Below are 18736 nucleotides of genomic sequence, written 5' to 3'. Positions count from 1 at the left end.
CCTCAGCTTCCCAAGTAGCTAGGACAACAGGCATGCACCACCATGCCCAGCTAATTTTTGTTGTATTTTTTGTAGAGATGGGGTTTCATCATGTTGCCCAGGCTGGTCTCAGGCAGCTCAGCTCAAGCGATCTACCTGCCTCAGCCTCTCAAAGAGCTGGGATTACATGCATGAGTCACCATGCCACGTCACCTTTCCTGCTTTTTGTGTTTTTCTAGATTTCTGATTACTCTGGTCCCTCCAATCTTGATTACACTGCCTTGGTCTCTTCCCAAATCTCTCTTCAACTTTGATGTGTCAGAACACTTCACAACTCTACCATTCAGCATTATCTTCTGAGACTCCTCCCCTTGTATTATTAAACACTACCTCATGCTCAAAAAGTCATACCCCAGTCTCATTTTCAGATTATTCTTTGACATTATTATCACACTGTATTATTCTGATGAAAAGTTGCCTATTAAACAAAATTATAAATATTGTATTCAATCATCCTTTCAATAAGTGGCAGATAATTTTGGAAATATGTTAAGGCCTTAAATGTCAAGGTAAGAGATTAGATTTCATTCTGCGGGTAATGGTCATTGGAAACTATTGAATGAGCTGAGGATTCAACTATGAAGTGTAGGTGGGAGGCTCTGAAGGGGGGCAACTAGTTAGACAACTCTGAGCAACAGTTTCTAAAGGAGTGAGAATCTAAACTAGAGAAATGGCACAGGAGCCGAAGGGGGTGAGGACTTCTTTTAGATGATTTTATGGAGATAGAGTTTAATTTACGGAGGCAGTGAATGTAGCAGCCAAAGAGTAAAAAAAAATGTTCTCAAGGTTTTGAGTACTATGTGACCAAGAAGATACTACTAAATCTTGCAAAAATTCACTATTCTTACATTTTTAGTTTTCAGCTTCTTCATTGCAAACTTTGAATGGATCCTTTAAAAAATCCTTCTCTAGCAGTTCAAGTATATTTGTTTTGGGCCACAGAAGTATGTTGAATAATAGAAGTCAGGATGGAAGAAAGAAATAAAGGGTATAATATTGTTACAAAGTATCTCAAATGTCTTTTTAACCAGTAAATTTTAACACTATCCAAACACTCTCCCAGAGGTGACAAAGTCAAAAGTTTAGAAATGCTGCTCTTAATTAGGGAAGCAATGTGAAAAAAAACTCAGTGATCTTGACCCCAGCCAATAATGATACGGTGTGCATGGAATGCCACCAACCCCTTAAGATTGAGACTCTTCAACAAGGGTGTTAGTCTCACAAGTCAATCAAACGTTGTTAATTAATCTTCTGATAAAATTAAATTGTTACACCAAATTCAAAGTCAAGATTTACTATAAAATATAAGTAGTAAAAGCTGAATGATCCAATATATAAAAGGTAAAGCAGCTTGTGATTGAACACTGCATTTATGCTGTAGTTTTATTTCAATGTGATTGAAACTGCAGGCTCTGAGAGAGACAGACCTGATTTACATCCTGTTTCCACTGTTTACGGGTTGTGTAACTTCGAGCAAGTTATCATCAGTTTCATCACCTGGCTTGCTATGAAGATTAAACAATGAATGTAAGCCCCTTAGAGTACAATGAACACAATAAATGTTAGCAGCTCTTATTAATAGTGTTGTTGGAGAGAAAAAGAACATATTGTTTTATATACAATGTATTTATTAACACTTAACATATCTGTATTTGTCATATACACACACCAGACAGGAAAGATCCTTATTAATCACCACGACCGCAGATCCGTTAACATATAAAACTCTAGAGAAAGCCTAGAGCCCTAATCTTGCTGCACTTATTACTGGACGTTGTTCATAAATATGATTTACATAAAATTCAGGACCCAAGCATTGAGCAACAGGAGGTAGAACCGCACGGTCTGCAGAGAGGGCGGGAGCTCAGAGGAGGAAAAGTCTTGGTACTTGCAGGAGGAATTCCTCCTCGGCTAACCCGGGAGCGGGGTTCACTGCACAACCGGCCGGCGGCCGCACAGGCTCGCTGTGCGGCTCCCCCTGGAGGCGGTTGAGGCCCTCGGAGCAGGAGCGCGCAGCACGCGCCTGGGGCAGCCACCGCCTCTTGCCCGCCGCCGCACGCGCATGCGCGGTTAGTAGTCGCTGCTCTGCGGCCGCCAGCGGGATTGGTCTGAAGAGACGCGGGGACCAAGTGGCAGCGACTCGGACATCTGGGCTGTCACTGCCGAAAACAGGCCACAAAAGAGGTGCGTGAGCAGCAGGCCGCGTTCCCGCTGTCCCGCTGCCCTTTGCGCGCGGATTGGGGTGAGGAAGCGGATCATTGCTGCTTCCCCAGGCACCCAGTTATTTTGCCGCCAGAGGGCTGAACTGGTCGGGGACAGGTGAGGGTGGATGTTGAGTCTGGCGATGGGGCTGCAGCGAGCTAGGGTCTTGACTGGGCTCTGGCGGCCCCGTGGGTGGACGCAGGGGGTTGGTCCCACCTGGGTCCTTTTGTGTCTCCGGCACCGCCGCGTCCACCTGCTGCGCCCAGGCTGGGGCGGACGGGTGCTGGGACAGCTAGGTTCCCAGCCCAGACGGCCTCCCCTGCTGGCTTGAGGAGCCACCGGGAGCCGAGGCCGTTATCCCAGCGGTTGCCATTGCGGCCCCGTTCCACGCTCGAGCCCCGGGGCGCTCTCCCAAGGGTTGTGGAGGGGGCCCGGGGCGCATCTGGGCGCTGCTCACTCTGCTGACTGCCACTCACAGAAACCCGAACGAGACCAAAATAGGCTCGACTGTCGCGGTCTCCACCTCTGTGGAAGCGAAGGGACCCCACCTCAACGCGGTGGGGCCAGGGACTGTCGGCCCCTCCCTGGATACCCGCGCGGAGCCCAGTGTGCGCCGCCGGGGGGCGGGCTAAAGGGCTGGGTTGAATCCAGAGAGGCCCTAATTACTAGACTCATTATCGCCCCAGGCCTGTTTACCATCAATCAGACACGTTCGCTGATTTTATTTATAGCAGCTGCCCAAGCAACAAGGAGGAGGTGTTTGCTTGGGAGTTAAAAGCAAATGGCAACCAAAGCTCAGAACTGGGAGAGAAAAGGTAAATAACGTGGCCTCGGGAAGAAGTCTCAAATTAGAAGAGGATTCATTAACATAGAAACTTTTTGTTGCTTAAAAGCAGGCAAAATCCCAATCTCATCTAATGATTTTGCTTGCTTTACAAATGTCGACATCACTCGAGGTAGCCCTCCTTTGGGTCATTGTAAGTTTGACCTCTTTTCAGTTTGGAGTTTTGCCTTCACGTCGTATTGGTTTGATCCTCCAGTCACATTTAGATCTCATCCCCAAATCCTCAGAACAAGATATTCTGTACTCTCTGTCTTAGCTAGTTGATAAGGTTAATTACTGTGTGTAAATGATGTAAATATGTCGATACATCTGTCTAGAAATTGAACAGTGTTGTAAGTTAGCTGTAGTACTAAGTACCTAATAAATATTGGTGTTTTTAAATAGAAAACTAGAATTATGAATTTTAAAGAATCTTTGGATTGTCTAGTTCATGGCACAAATGAGAAAACAGGTGCAGAGCAGTTTTAATCACTTGCCTTTTTAATAATAAAACTAGAAACTTGGTGCGGTGGTGCCATGTTCGGTGTACTTTTTTTTTCTATCATTCTACGTTGCATTCCTGAAGCCACATGACAACTAAAACTTTAAATAATAGGTGATTGTCAGACACCACTTCTGGGATATGCCAGTGTTGGTCCCATCCTCAGTCAGCCATTAAAACTGAGTAACAGCAGAAAGGCATCGCAGTTATAAGAAATAGCATGTACAGAAATGTGTTAAATAGGTGTGTTGAGAATGAAAGAAGGCTGGGCGCGGTGGCTTACGCCTGTAATCCCAGCACTTAGGGAGGCCGAGGCGGGCGGATCACCTGAGGTTAGGGGTTCGAGACCAGCCTGACCAATATGGTGAAACCCCGTCTCTACTAAAAACACAAAAATTAGCCAGGCATGGTGGTACACGCCTGTAATCCCAGCTACTCAGGAGGCTGAGACAGGAGAATCACTTGAACCCAAGAGGCAGAGGTTGTAGTGAGCCGAGATTGTGTCACTGCACTCCAGCCTGGGTGACAGAGCAAGACTCCATCTCAGAAAAAAAAAAAAAAAAAGAAGAATTACAAAAATGTGTCAGAAACGTAAAGTGACCATAGTGTTGGAAAAATGGCAGCTGTAGACTTGTTCAATGCAGCGTTGCCAGAAACCTTTAATTTGTGAAAAATGCAATAAATCAAAGTGCAGTAAAATGAGGTATGCCTGTATGTACACACACACACACATACACACACCCCCTATTGATTCTGCTTCTCTGATGAACTCTGACTAATAAAATGGCTCTCCTCCAAGTAATGATTCAGGGATTCTACAACTTTCTACCTTGTAATTCTGCGATTTTCAGCCATGATTTTCAAAATTACTTGCATCAAACCAGATGGGGAAAGATCATAAAGAATTATAAATCATAATTATGGGAAGTTTTTACGGGCAACGGCTGACAGTGGCATATAGATCTATTTTACATTCTGTTGGCTGGAATTCAGTTACCTGGTCACATCTAGTGCCAAGGAAATTACCCTGTTGATCAGCCAGCAATTTCTCCCACATTTTACAACAGATATTATATGTCCTGTGATTGTCTTTTCTTTGTGTGCCCTACGTACCTTTGATGTGACAGTGAGCATTACTTCAATACCAGTACATGAGCTGCACTTTATAATTTGTAATTTGGGGGTGGTAGTGGAGATCCAGTAGGGTTTTTAGGTGATATTGGTGTAATTATTTAAAGTAGACCAGACTACTTGATCTAGATTTCAAAGATTGGGAAGAATGGTATCTCATTCATGGATAAAGTTACTTGTGCTTCAATTTGTTATTGAACTAGCACAGAAGCAGTGCAGAGACCATACATGAGATCAAAGATACGTGTTGGTGCAGAAGGATGCAGTTCTTTAGTGCCTCCCTTCTTATGAAGGCACAACTGATACTTAGTGATCTCAGCAAGCCTCATGGAGTGAGGAATACATAAGAAGCTTGGAACCCTGGGCATGCTACCTTTTAATTTATAAGGAGGGAAGAGGGTGACATTAGCACTAAATGTTCTACCCTATACCATATAAACAAATTCTTGCTGTACTAAAATTGCATAACTTAGAACAACCATACAGATCAATAAAGAAATAGATAACACCACAAGCCAACTCAATGTAATAAACATGGACAGCACTGTACCCAACAAGAGCAGAACACACATTTTTCTTAACTGCACATGGAACATTCTCCAGGATAGACCATATTAGACCACAAAACAAGTCTTAATGAATTTTAAAAGATTGAAATCATACAAAGTAAGTTTTCTGAACACAAAGGAAAGAAACTAGAAATCAATAGTAGAAGGAAAACAAGAAAAATTCACAAATATGTGGAAATTAAACAGCACGCTCTTGAACAATGAGCCAAAGAAGTCTCAAGGGAAGTTAGAAAAACATCTTGAGACAAATGAAAATGAGAACAAAAGATATAAACTTACGGGATACAGTGAAAGCAGTGTTAAAAGGGAAATTTATAGCTGTAAACACTTACATGAAAGACAAAACTCAAGTTAACAACCTAACTTACACCTTGAGGAACTAGAAAAAGATCAAATGAAACCCAAAAGTTAGAAGAAAGAGGGAAATAATAAAGATTAGAGCAGAGAGAAACAAAATAGAAAATAGAAAAACAAGAGAGAAAACAAGTGAAATCAAGAGTTAATTCTTTGAAAAGGTCAACAACAACAACAAAAAATAACAAACTTTTAGTTGGATTAAGAAAAATGAGAGAAGACTCAAATAACTAAAATTGGTAATGAAAGGACATTACATCGGATTCTACAGAAATAAGAGGGATTATAAGAGAATACCCTGAAGGATTGTATGGCAACAAATTGGATAATCTAGATTAAATGGATACATTATTAGAAACACACACCCTATCAAGATTAATCATGAAGAAGTAGAAAATCTGAACAGACCTATAACTGGTAAGGAGATTGAATCAGTAAACAAAAACTTCCCAGCAGATAAAAGCCCAGGACCAGGTGGCTTCACTGATGAGTTCTATCAAACATTGAAAGAAGAATTAACACCAGTCCTCCTCAAATTTTTCCAAAATATTGAAGAGGAGTAAACACTTCCAGATTCATTCTATGAAGCTAGCATAACCCTGTTATCAAAGCCAAAGACACTACAAGAAAACTACAGAGCAATATTCCAGATGGTTATTGATGCAGAAATTCTTGATAAAATACTTGACAACAAAAGTCAGCAGCATATTAAAAGAGTTGTATACTATGACCATGTTGTTAGGATTTATTCCTAAAATTCAAGGATGATTTAACATAAGAAAATCAGTGTAATATGCCACATTAACAATGTAGAGAGGGGAGAACACATGATAATCTTTATTCATGCAGAAAAAGCATTTCACATGATTCAACACTCTTTCATAATAAAAAAACGCTCAGTACACTAGGAATAGAAGGAAACCACCTCAACATAGTAAAGGCCATATATGAAAAGCCCATCAGACCAAATGGTGAAAGACTGAAAGCTTTTCCTTTAAGATCTAGAATAAGACAAGGATGCCTGCTTTTTCCACTCTCCCAAGCCGGAGAAATTAGGGAAGAAAAAGAAAGAAAAAAGACATTCGAATTGAAAAGGAAGAAGTAAAATTATCTCTGCAGATAACATGATCTTATACGTAAAATATCACAAACACAATACAAAAATCTGTTAGAAATAATAAATGAAGGCCACGCATGGTGGCTCATGCCTGTAGTCCCAGCACTTTTGGAGGCCAAGGTAGGCAGATCATTTGAGTCTAGGAGTTTAAGACCAGCCTGCGCAACATGGCAAAAACCATCTCTACATAAAAATATAGAACATTAGCTGGGCATGATGATGCTTGCCTGTAGTCCCAGCTACTCTAGAGGCTGAAGTGGAGGATCACCTGAATCCAGGAGTGCAAGGCTGCAGTGAGCCATGATGGTGCCACTGCACTCCAGCCTGGGTAACAGAGTGAGACCCCATCTCAAAAAACAAACAAATGAATTCACTAAAGTTGCAGGGTAAAAAAATTGGCACACAAAAATTAGTTGCACTTCTGTATCCTAACAATGAAAAGGAAATTAAGAAAACAATTCCACTTATAACAACATCAAAAAGAATAAAATACTTAGGAACAAATTTAATCAAGGAAGTAAAATACTTGTACATGAAAAACTATGAAATGCTGAAAGAAATTAAGAAACAAATATTAATCAGTGGAAAGACATAATGTTCATTGGGATTAGAAGACTTAATAAAATGGAAATACAACCCAAAGTAATCTACAGATTCAGTGCAATCCCTATCATAATCCTAATAGCCCTTTTTGCAGGAAGAGTAAAATTCATTTAGAATCTCAAGGGACCCCAACTAGCCAGAACAATCTTGGGAAAGAAAAAGTTTGGAAATCTCATATCTCTGTTTCAAAACTTATTACAAAGCTATAGCAATCAAATCAGTGTGAGATTGGCATAAAGACAGACATACATATCAATGGGATACAATAAAGAGCCTAGAAATAAATTCTCACATATATATTCAAATATTTTCTTAAAGTGCCAAGACCATTTTGTGAGAAAGAACAGTTTTCTCATGAGATGATATTGGGGAAACTGGCTATCCACATGCAAAAGAATGAGGTTGTAACCTTACCTTAAATCACGGACAAAAATTAACTCGAATAAATTGTAAAATAAATTAAAAAGTTCTGTGCATCAAAGAACACAACAGAATGAAAAACCCATGCAATGGGATAAAATATTTGCTAATCATATATTTGATAAAGGGTCAGTATCCAGAATTTCTAAGAACTCCTACAACTCAAAACAAGAACAAAACCTGACTTTTTAAATAGGCAAAGGACTTGAATAGACATGTTTCCCTTGAAGATGTATAAATAGCCAACAAGCACATGAAAAGATGCTCAGTATCACTAATCATCAGGGAAATGCAAATCAAACCACAATGTGATGCCCCATATTAGGACCTATTAGAATGGCTACTATCAAAAAAAAAACCACATAATTTTGAACAAATGTCAGCAAGGATGTGTAGAAATTGGAACCCTTGTGCCTTGTTGGTGGGAATGTAAAATGTTAAAGCCACTATGGAAAACAGTATGAGGATTCAAAAAAAAAATAGAATTATCGTATGACCCAGCAATTCAATTTATGGGTATATACTCAAAATAATTGAAAACAAGGTCTCAAAGAGTTATTTGTATACCCATATTCATTGTAGGATTATTCACAACAGCTAACAGGTGGAAGCAACCCAAGTGTCCACTGACGGATGGATGTATAAACAAAATGTGGTGTATACACGCAATAGAATACTGTCCAGCTTTAAAAAGGAAGGAAATTTGATACATGCTACAACATGTATGAAGCTTGAGGGCGTTATGCTAAGTAAAATAAGCCAGTCACAGAAAGACCAATACTGTATGATTCCACTTATATGCAGTACCTAGAGTAGTCAAAATCATAGAGATGGATATTAGAAAGGTGGTTTCCAGGGGCTGGAGGGACGGGGTAGTGGGGAGTTGTTAAATGTGTATAGAGTTTTAGTTTTAGAGCACGAAGGAAGTTTAGGAAATTAGTTGTACAACAATGAGAATATATTTTACCATGCGATTTAAAACAATTTTAAATGCATAAATTAACTACTTCATTTTCTTCTAGTATTACCCCAGCATCTGGCCTCTCAGAGTTTCAGAACAGACTTGTCAGTAGCATACCTCTCTCTAAGAAATGACATGTGACAAACCTCATAGTTTTGTTTGGAACTGATAACATGTTGGCACCATTTTGAGATAGACTTCAATACTGTGAATTTCATGATCTAATTCTCAATTGTCAGCTGGCGCAGCACTGAAAAATGATAGGATACTGCAGCATTACACAAAGTATGAAGTCTGTATTTCTGATTTTTTTTTTAAAAAAGGAACAAATAAAAAAATAGAACTGCATTGTCTACAGAATGCCTTGTAACTAATTGCAGTTCTTTAAAAATCTCTGTTTTTGTTTTGTCGATTGGGAATAGTACCTACTCTATTCATGTCCTGGGCTGCAAAGATTAAATTAGCTAGTTCTTTTATGTAAATATAAGACCATAGAATTTTAAAGAAGAAACAAACTTTCAAGATAAAGTGTTTTCTGAGCTTTTTTCTGAAGCATTGGCAACTATTTCTAAGGAAAAGTCAGGAAAAACCATAATATAGAATACAAATGAAATTGGGGTGCTCTGGTTGAATCAAGAGTAGAGTTCCAGATAGAGCACTGCCTGCTTGACTTCCTCTTAACTCTTCCTTCGCAGCCCAATACACCAGAGCTCAAACAAAGCACTTAGAATGTATTTTTTCAACAAATTAATTATTTGGAACCTAAAGTGTATATTCATTTGAAAGAGAGGATATGGGTCTAAAGTTATATTAATGTTCGTTATTGCTACTGTTTATGCATTTTTATTTTGCTCAAAAATGATTAATAGCAAGTCAAGTAAAGTACCTTTTACTACATAACATGGAAGGATCTTAGACTTTTAGAATAATGAAGCTTTTAGAGTTCATAATTAATAAGCAATTTGCAGATATATAAATTTCTGTGCCAATAACTAGGAAATTAAGGAAATAAGCCTATTTCATTGTGTCAAATTGATCCCTTTACATTTACTTCCTATCCCAGTTATACCTCTTTTGTGATTTAGAGAGATCAAAGTCTCCTAATTAATGACAGCGTCCATCATTTTTGTGTTATCTTTGTCCATAAATATATAAGTAATTATATAATCATGAAATTATAGGAATTATAAATGCAAAAGAACTTTCTCTATAGCAGTCTACCTGATTACAATAAACCTTATATTTGTTTGATCTTTTGACTGTGATTTGATTTTAGTAAAACACTACCACATTAAATTTGTGATAAAACCTTTTTTGTATCTTTTTTCAGCGTTTATATATAAATGTATTTTGGTTTTATAATTATAAAATTTCCATTTTATGTTTATATAAGCAACATTATAATAAAAACAATTTCAGTGAACATTTAGGAATCATGATACTTTTTCTTTTAAAGAGGTCTACATATTATTTGTGTTTGATAATTACTATCATCTTTATCTTTAGATTTTGTGCCATTGGCTCTTTGTTTTTGGACAAAGGCCTGCAGCTATAGAATCTGTTTCCTAAAAGATTTCAAGTTTGTATTTTCACTTGCCCAAAGCATAATTTAAATAATTTTGTCAGTGATTTGTTTTAAAAGCCATCCTAGAATAAAAGAGCTATTATGGAGAAAGTATTTATTTCTACATATACTTAACACTTATTTTCACAACTTTGTTTTATTTTCACTAATTACTTTTAATTTCACAGATAATCAATATGCGTTTCCAAGCCTTTTGGCTATGCTTGGGTCTTCTGTTCATCTCAATTAATGCAGAATTTATGGATGATGATGTTGAGATGGAAAACTTTGAAGAAAATTCAGAAGAAATTGATGTTAATGAAGGTGAACTTTCCTCAGAGGTATGGTTATTGAGAAATGAGTCATAAATTGTTCCTTTACATAGTACAATAAAGTGATAGACCTCTGATGATTCATTTCAGTTCTAGTGGTCTTCATTTTAAAGACAGATAGAAAAACATCGATTTTTTTCTAAGCATCTTATTACTTTATTTTTTAGAGAGCCCACGTACTTCAGAAATTTGTTCATGGTACCTAGCACAGTTTCTTAAACAAATAAATATGGGCGAGGTTTTTACTATCAAAACAGGAGTGTCACTGATTACAGAGAACTAAGTTAATAGTAAGGTTTTTATTCATATTTCTGACACTGCTAGATCTTTTCAAATAAAAGGCCATATAATTTGCAATTCTTCAAGAAGTAAAGTATTTGTCTTTATTTCTCTGAGGAAAGAAAATGCCAAGAAGGAGGATGAATTAGAAAAGGAAGTGATGGTGAGGGGTGAGCATTTGGTAAACCTGACTCATGTTTCTGTCTCAGCATTGTTAAAACATGTATTTTGAAGTAGTGATTAACAGGAGTCTGAGAAATTGCAGGAATTTTTGTATACCTTGATGATACATAGGAGCTTTTACATTGAGAAATGTATCTAACCTTGTGATAATCAGTAATATTTTTGATGGTGAGAAAGCATTAATTATATTGTGCCAGCTACTGTTTGAAGGGCCAAAGGGAATAATATGTAGTTGTTACAGACTTCTTTACTTCATTTCCTCTTATTAAGAATTTTTCATTTGCAAATGTGTTGTTTCACTGTCTAAGGTGAATAGTATGTTTCCCCTGTTAAATTTAAACTCTGTAAGGACAATTTTTTTAAGCCTAGTTCTATAATCTGCAGAGAGTAAGTACTCCAAGTACTAATAATTACTGACTTAGATACAGTTAACCTACAGGGTCTTTGAAGGTTAATATTAATACTTCAAAGAAATTGACAGGTAACTACCACTCTTGACTTATTTGGTGATACTTTGAGAATATGATAAGAAGTGGGAAAGAATGATTTTTGATGCTGCTGATTTTATAGCATGAGTAATCTACCTAGGGTGAAGTATAAATAAAGGGCAAAATAAACTGATTTTAGGGGTGGCCTATCAGAAGGAAGCCTCTTGTGACACCGTTGCCCATTTTGTCAATCTGTAAAAATACAGAGAACAGTAAAGTTGTAATTCAGTAAACTTCATAGAAGATTGGCAGTTTAGGTAGCTGAATCTTGACCCTGTCAGTAATTATGTGGAATTTTGTGTAATTACTGATTTTACTCCCTTAAATAGACAGGAAGTGTTTTACTCTCAGGGTGGGATAGGGACAGTGAAAATAGAAAAAGTATTTCTGCACCCTTTTCCCTAAAGCCTAATGGAAGAAATCTCACTAGTCATACAGATACAATCACAACAGGCTGATTCTGAGAGGATCCAGACTGACGTATTACTGTAGGCAAATTTTTATTTATTGGGCCTCAGTTTAAATTATCTTTTGATAGTTTATCAGTCTTTACTCTTTTAAATTATTTTGTTGGTAAATTCTGTATCATGTAGTAAAAATGTATGAGCTTTGGAGCCAGACAGTTTTAGCATTATATATAAGTCCTACAATTATCTAACTGGACAGCAGTAAGCAAGTTACTTTGTCTGTCCCAGTTTCATCATATATAAAGTGGGCACTAATGATATTTCCCCCATAGGAATATTATAAGAATTAAAGGAGCCACTATATCACCAGCAATACCACTGCCACCGTCATCATTATTGCCACCCTAACAGCTAACACTTCAAAGGCACTTGAAACAATGCTTTGTTGATCATTGTTTTGCAATGCTATCTCCATAGAATCTTTTCATTCTCTGGGTTCCTAATCTTGGAAAATTATATTATTATATTTTAGGGTACCTAACAGTAAAACTTAAGAGTTAATTTTAAAAGCCTATGTGCTTACTAAGCTCTACATCTTATATGCTTTTCATTATGCTATTTCCTTTGCTCCCAAAGAGTTTTATCCATAAATATTGTCACTTGTCAGAGTCCCTTTGTTCCTTCTGTGTTAGAAGGGGTCAGTGTATCCACTGTTTGTATGTATAGTATTTTTGTCATCATGGTATTTCTTATATTTTCTTGTACCTTATCATTACTAGGATACAAAGTTTTGTACAGGTATGAGTTTGTCACCTCATATCTGTATTACCTGTATGTGCATTGCATACTATGTTCTTCACTAGGAAGATTATTTAATTGAAATATTTGTGAAAATGAATAACTTTAGACTTGGAAAATCTCTTTTCTAGATTAAATATAAGACACCTCAACCTATAGGAGAAGTATATTTTGCAGAAACTTTTGATAGTGGAAGGTTGGCTGGGTGAGTATTCATTCAAGAGAATGTTTTGACTTACTAGCTTTTTTGAAGTTATTAAGTTTTGACCTGTGAAAATTACCTCTATACAGATCTAAAAAAAAATTTAAAGTAGTTTAATTGACAACGTAAATCAGTACTTAGTATATTTTTGTAATTGATAGAATGTTTAATTTGAATAGTTATTTATTCAAAGAAAATATACTAATTCTGAATGTAAAGATGAAATTTATCATATTTATTCATTCTGTAGGACAGATATTAACACTCTTAAGTTCAGATGACAAATATGAGTACTGTTCTACTCCAATAATGGAAAAAACAAAAGTTAAATTAAAATGATTATTATGTGTCAGATGTCCTAAAAAAAAATAGATAATTACCATATTTAATCTCCATTTTACAAGTGAAGAAACCGAGGCTTCTTGTACCTTACCTGTGATCGTGCAGTTAGTAAATTGTAGATTCCAAATTCGGTTTAACTCTAGTCCTCCAGGATTATGTGGTGAAGGCATCCTTATTTAGCATCTAAGTATGAATTTATTGTTGAATGAAAAGTGACTGTATTGGGTGATCTTTTGTTGTGTTTCTGTATGCATTATATCTATAAATTGCTGATTTTATTGTTAATGACATATATGTATGTTCAACTTTATTTACAGATGGGTGTTATCAAAAGCAAAGAAAGATGACATGGATGAGGAGATTTCGATATACGATGGTAAAATATTTAAGTATTAGATATAACCGGTATGGCCTGGAGTTCACTAACCTTTGAGATTATATTTTTGTTAAATTGTGTTGGCTGGAGTCCCCCATGCTGCCTCACAATAAAATGTTCAGTCTTTTATCTAGTCCCTCTTCAATATTTCTGAAAAACCCTTCGCTATTTCTGAAAATCTCACTCTTAAGCCAGTTAATCTAGTTTTCTAACTGAACGGTTGAATTTTCATTCTACTGCTGGTTAGTCTTTTGCATTTCCTGAAGCAGTATTTCCCAGGCTACTGTTGTCTCTATGGTTTCATCTCAAGCCTAGACACACCTAGATCAAATTATAATTTATGGTAAGATTCTCCTAGCAAGTTAAAAGCAGAGGATAACTAATGAGAGCTACAAGATATGTGGCTACTTCTGGAATCCTCATCTCCAGGCCTATATCCATTATCATAGGGTGTCTAATAGGATTATCTTCAGTCTTAGCTCTAGAAAGAAATGCCCTATAGGCAGGGGTCATATTGTCTTCTGTAACAGGACTACCCTAGAGTATGACCAAATATTTTCTTCTTTGTGATCTAAAAACCAGCCTCCTTGATTGTTATATGCTGAATCACGATCGGCCTCTTCTCACAGTGACTGATAGTGGTAATGTCTTCTTTCTCAGAGGACCTCATACTCAAACATGTGACCTTGCGCTCAGACCCTGATAAGCAGTTACATCACAACAGCAAAACAGATAGCATGTTGGATGCCAGCTGTCTGATTCCTTTTCATGGTTTCTGTTTAGTGTAAGATAAAGATCATACCTGCATGTCTTCCTTTGCATCGTGTTCGCCATCCCAGCAAATCCCCTATGCATATATATACATACACACACACACACACACACACATACATATGTGTATGTGTGTGTGTGTGTGTGTGTATATGTCTATATGCTTATCTAGTCCAAAAGGACACCACCTCATATGCACAGAAAAAGCAGTAAAAGCAGTAGTGGGATTGCTGGACAAATAGTAGATCTGCTTTCAGTTTTTTAATAAATCTCCATGCTGTTTTCCATAGAGGCTATATTAATTTACATTGTACCAGCAGTGTATAAATGTTCCCTTTTCACCACATCCATGCCAACTGTTTTTTGACTTTTTAATAATGGCCATTCTTACAGGGGTAATGTAGTTAATCTCATTGTGGTTTTAATTTGCATTTCCTTGATGATTAGTGATGTTGAGCATTTTCTAAACATGTTCATTGGCCATTTCTATATCTTCTTTTGAGAAATGTCTATGTCATTTGCCTACTTTTTGATGGGATTAATTTTTTTCTTACTGATTTGTTTGAGTCTCTTGATTCTGGATACTAGTCCTTTGTCAGATTCACAGGTTATTAATATTTTCTCCCACTCTGTGGGTTGTCTGTTTACTCTGATGATTATTTCTTTTGCTGTGCAGAAGTTTTTTAGTTTAATTAGGTCCCATTTATTTATTTTTGTTTTTGTTGCATTTGCTTTTAGGTTCTTGGTCCTGAATTTTTTGCCTAAGTCAATGTCTAGAAGAGTTTTTCTGGTGTTCCAGAATTTTTATGGTTTCAGATCTTAGGTTTAAGTCTTTAATCCATCTTGAGTTGATTTTTGTATAGGGTGACAGGTAAGGGTCCAGTTTCATTCTTCCACATGTGGCTTGCCAGTTTTCTCAGTACCATTTATTAAATAGGGTGTCCTTTCCCTAATTTTTGTTTTTGTGTGTTTGGTCAAAGATCAGTTAGTTGTAAGTATTTTGCTTTATTTCTGGTTCTTTATTCTATTCCAGTGGTCTGTGTGTCTACTTGAGATCATTACCATGCTGTTTTGATAATATGTCCTTGTATAATTTGAAGTCAGGTAATGTGATACCTCCAGATTTGTTCTTTTTGGTTAGGATTACTTTGGCTCTTCAGGCTCTTTTTTGGTTCCTTATGAACTTTTGGATTTTTTTCCTAATTCTGTGAAAAATATTGGTATTTTGACAGGAATTGCATTGAATCTATAGATGGCTTTCGGCAGAATGATCATTTTCATGATATTGATTCTTCCAGTCCATGAGCATGGGATGTGTTTCCATTTGTTTGTGTCATCTATGATTTTTTTCAGCAGTGTTTTATAGTTCTCCTTATATAGATTTTTCACCTCTGTTAGGAATATTCCTAGGGATTTTTTTTTTTTTTTTTTTTTGCAGCTATTGTAAAAGTTATTGAGTTCTTGATTTGATTTTCAGTTTGGTCGTTGTTGCTATGTAGCAGTACTACTGATTTGTGTACATTGATTTTGTAACCTGAGACTTTTATTGAATTCATTTATCAAGTCTAGTAGTCTATTGGATGAGTCTTTAGGGTTTTCTAGGTATGCGATCATATCATTAGCAAACAGTGATAGCTTGACTTCCTTATTTCCAATTTATATGTCCTTTATTTCTTTCTCTTGCCAGATTGCTCTGGCTAGGACTTCCAGATAAAGTTGTTACTTCTTAAAATAAGACCTTTATAGCAGGTGAGGGGCAAACTACAAGTTAGTGATGATACAATTCACCGTCAATGTGAGAGAAAGAAACCCAAGTACATTTATCTTAAAAAAAAAAAAAAAAAAAAGACCAAATTGGGGTGGGGGGGCGGGCGGGGTGAAGAAAAGAAACTTGGAAACTTAATAAAAACACACACATTTTTAAAAGTCTAAAAATGTATGTACAATTATAGACCAAAAATTACCCCTCTTTGATTTATAAGACTATGTCTGGTTCTTGCATTATTTTTCTTAGAAAGAAAACAAAATGATATAAGAGCATTTGTAATTCAAAAATGCTCATTAATGAATATTTTGAGTTGACACAATACTGGAAAATAGCCAGTTTTTGCTGAATTGAATTTTCTTGGAATAGGCAATACCTATACTTTTCAAAACACAAGATTTTACACAAATTAATATGAGTTGATTTTCTATTCTAAAACCGGTAAAGGAGTAAAGTCTAACGCATAACTTTTAGGCTACAGGTAGCCCACCTAGCTTTGCATTGTATGTGGCCCATAATCTAATTTCAGGAATGTCCTGATCTTAACATAGAAAATTGTAACCCAGAGAAGGCCTAACTCAGTTTTGCCTTGTTATAGCTTAGTGCTTATGCAGTGCTTTGCTGCCTTCCTGGCCAAAAGTTCTGAGAACTGATTAGTGTAGCCTGAGAAGGGTTTGTGTGAATTAAGCATGCAGTTTTCAAAATGAACTTTAAATCTTTACAGTAACTGCTGCAAGTAAGAAAAGTAGCTGATGAGTATTGGCATTTCAAACTAAATAGACTACTCATTTTGTGTTAAGGATGCTTTTTGTGTCATATGCAGTTATAAATATGTCATTTTAAAAATACAATATTGACCCTATTGAGACAAACCACATTTCATTGATTAAAAACTCTTTCATAGAAAAATCAAACTAATTCAGCTTTAAGAGTGACTTAATTAGACACTATAGTGTTTGCTATTAGTTTTCACAATTTTAGTTAAGACAATGAAATAATTCCATGATAGAAAAAAAAAGATAAATGAGCAGGCATACATATATAGTTGAAGATATTTCCTGATTTAAAATTTTTATTTTTCCCAAGTCAGCCTTCCTGGAAAAAATTATTGTTCACAACTGCTGATAAATAATTCTTAGGTCAGTGTTTTCTGTTTTAGTTTAATTTGCTTTGCTTTATTTTTTTAGGAAGATGGGAAATTGAAGAGTTGAAAGAAAACCAGGTACCTGGTGACAGAGGACTGGTATTAAAATCTAGAGCAAAGCATCATGCAATATCTGCTGTATTAGCAAAACCCTTCGTTTTTGCTGATAAACCCTTGATAGTTCAGTAAGTGTTGCTATATTTTGGAATACTTTTTCTGAATTTTGTATTAGCTTTGGCTTCTGAATATAGCTTGTATTTTGAAAATGGATGTAAAAATCTAGATCTTACTTTTCCGTTTCACTTAGTTAAATACACAAATGTGCATATACACACAAACATACCCGTGTCTTTAATGAAAAGCAGGTAAATGATAAAATTATACAAAGATCAACCATTCTTATGGCCTAGAACTAATATTTGTATTTATTGCAAGGAATTGTATGTGGGCTATTAAGCAGTGTATTTCCTTTGGTCTGAGTCTTGTATTGGCTAAATGAGGAGTAAATAGTTTGGCTCTCTTGAAAAAATTTAAAAATTATGTGATGTATACTGTAATATATACAGTTCTGCTGCCATAAACTATGTAATGCATAGTAAAAATCACCATTTTTGTTTTACTCTTAAATTACTTCTTATCAAAATATTAAACTTAATATTTCAGAATAGAATCATAAATATTGCTATTAAACCAGTGATAAGATTCAAAGGCAGAAAGTTTATTTCGAAAATAAATGTTTATGAATACCAGTGTCTTTCACGCATGGACCCCTTTTAAAGGTCACATTCTTATAGATAATCCTTTCCTTCAACCTCTCCACCTCCCCATTATGCCTGGCATGGTGCCTCATGTGTATAATCCCAGCACTTTGGGAGGCCTAGGTGGGCAGATAGCTTGAGCCCAGGAGTTTAAGACCAACCTGGGCAACATGGCAAAACCCCAGCTCTACAAACAATTTAAGAAATTAGCCAGGCATGGTGGTGCCCAACTGTAGTCCCACTACTCTGGAGGCTGAGGTGGGAGGATCACCTAAGCCCAGGAAGTCGAGGCTGCAGTGAGCCAAGGTCACACCAATGCGTTGCAGCCTGGGTGACAGAATGAGATCTTGCCTCAAAAAAAAGAAAAAAAAAAGGAGGACCAAGAATTGAATAGCAGTCTTTCATGTTTAAAAACAATTCAAAGGTGAGTGAATGTTTGTCTCCTCTTAATATTGATAAAATGAAATGGGGTAAATAAAATGAAGAGATTTATATTAAATGCTATAAATGCTGATTTACAACATAACTTTACTATAAAGCTGCTTTTCCCAAATTGTGTACATGTTAGTATATATGAATAAGATGAAGAATAACCTAACTTAAAAA

At 36.3% G+C, this 18736-nt stretch overlaps 1 protein-coding gene across 2 annotated transcripts in view; it reads left to right on the top strand.

Moving 5' to 3' along the window:
- The first annotated feature begins 1791 nt into the window (after window positions 1-1791).
- Window positions 1792-18736, top strand: part of CLGN (calmegin) — a 32753-nt gene continuing 15808 nt past the window's right edge. For both annotated transcript variants that reach the window (XM_033215324.1, XM_033215322.1), the window contains exons 1-5: window positions 1792-2223; window positions 10474-10626; window positions 12904-12977; window positions 13634-13692; window positions 17416-17557. In XM_033215324.1, the coding sequence (XP_033071215.1) occupies window positions 10483-10626; window positions 12904-12977; window positions 13634-13692; window positions 17416-17557 (419 nt within the window). In that variant the 5' untranslated portion in view covers window positions 1792-2223; window positions 10474-10482. The remainder of the gene's footprint in view (window positions 2224-10473; window positions 10627-12903; window positions 12978-13633; window positions 13693-17415; window positions 17558-18736) is intronic.

The sequence above is a fragment of the Trachypithecus francoisi genome, unplaced genomic scaffold (genome assembly GCF_009764315.1).
Source record: "Trachypithecus francoisi isolate TF-2019V2 unplaced genomic scaffold, Tfra_2.0 Lachesis_group1, whole genome shotgun sequence".
Classification (NCBI taxonomy): Eukaryota; Metazoa; Chordata; class Mammalia; order Primates; family Cercopithecidae; genus Trachypithecus; species Trachypithecus francoisi.
This window is presented reverse-complemented; position numbering and strand designations above follow the sequence as displayed.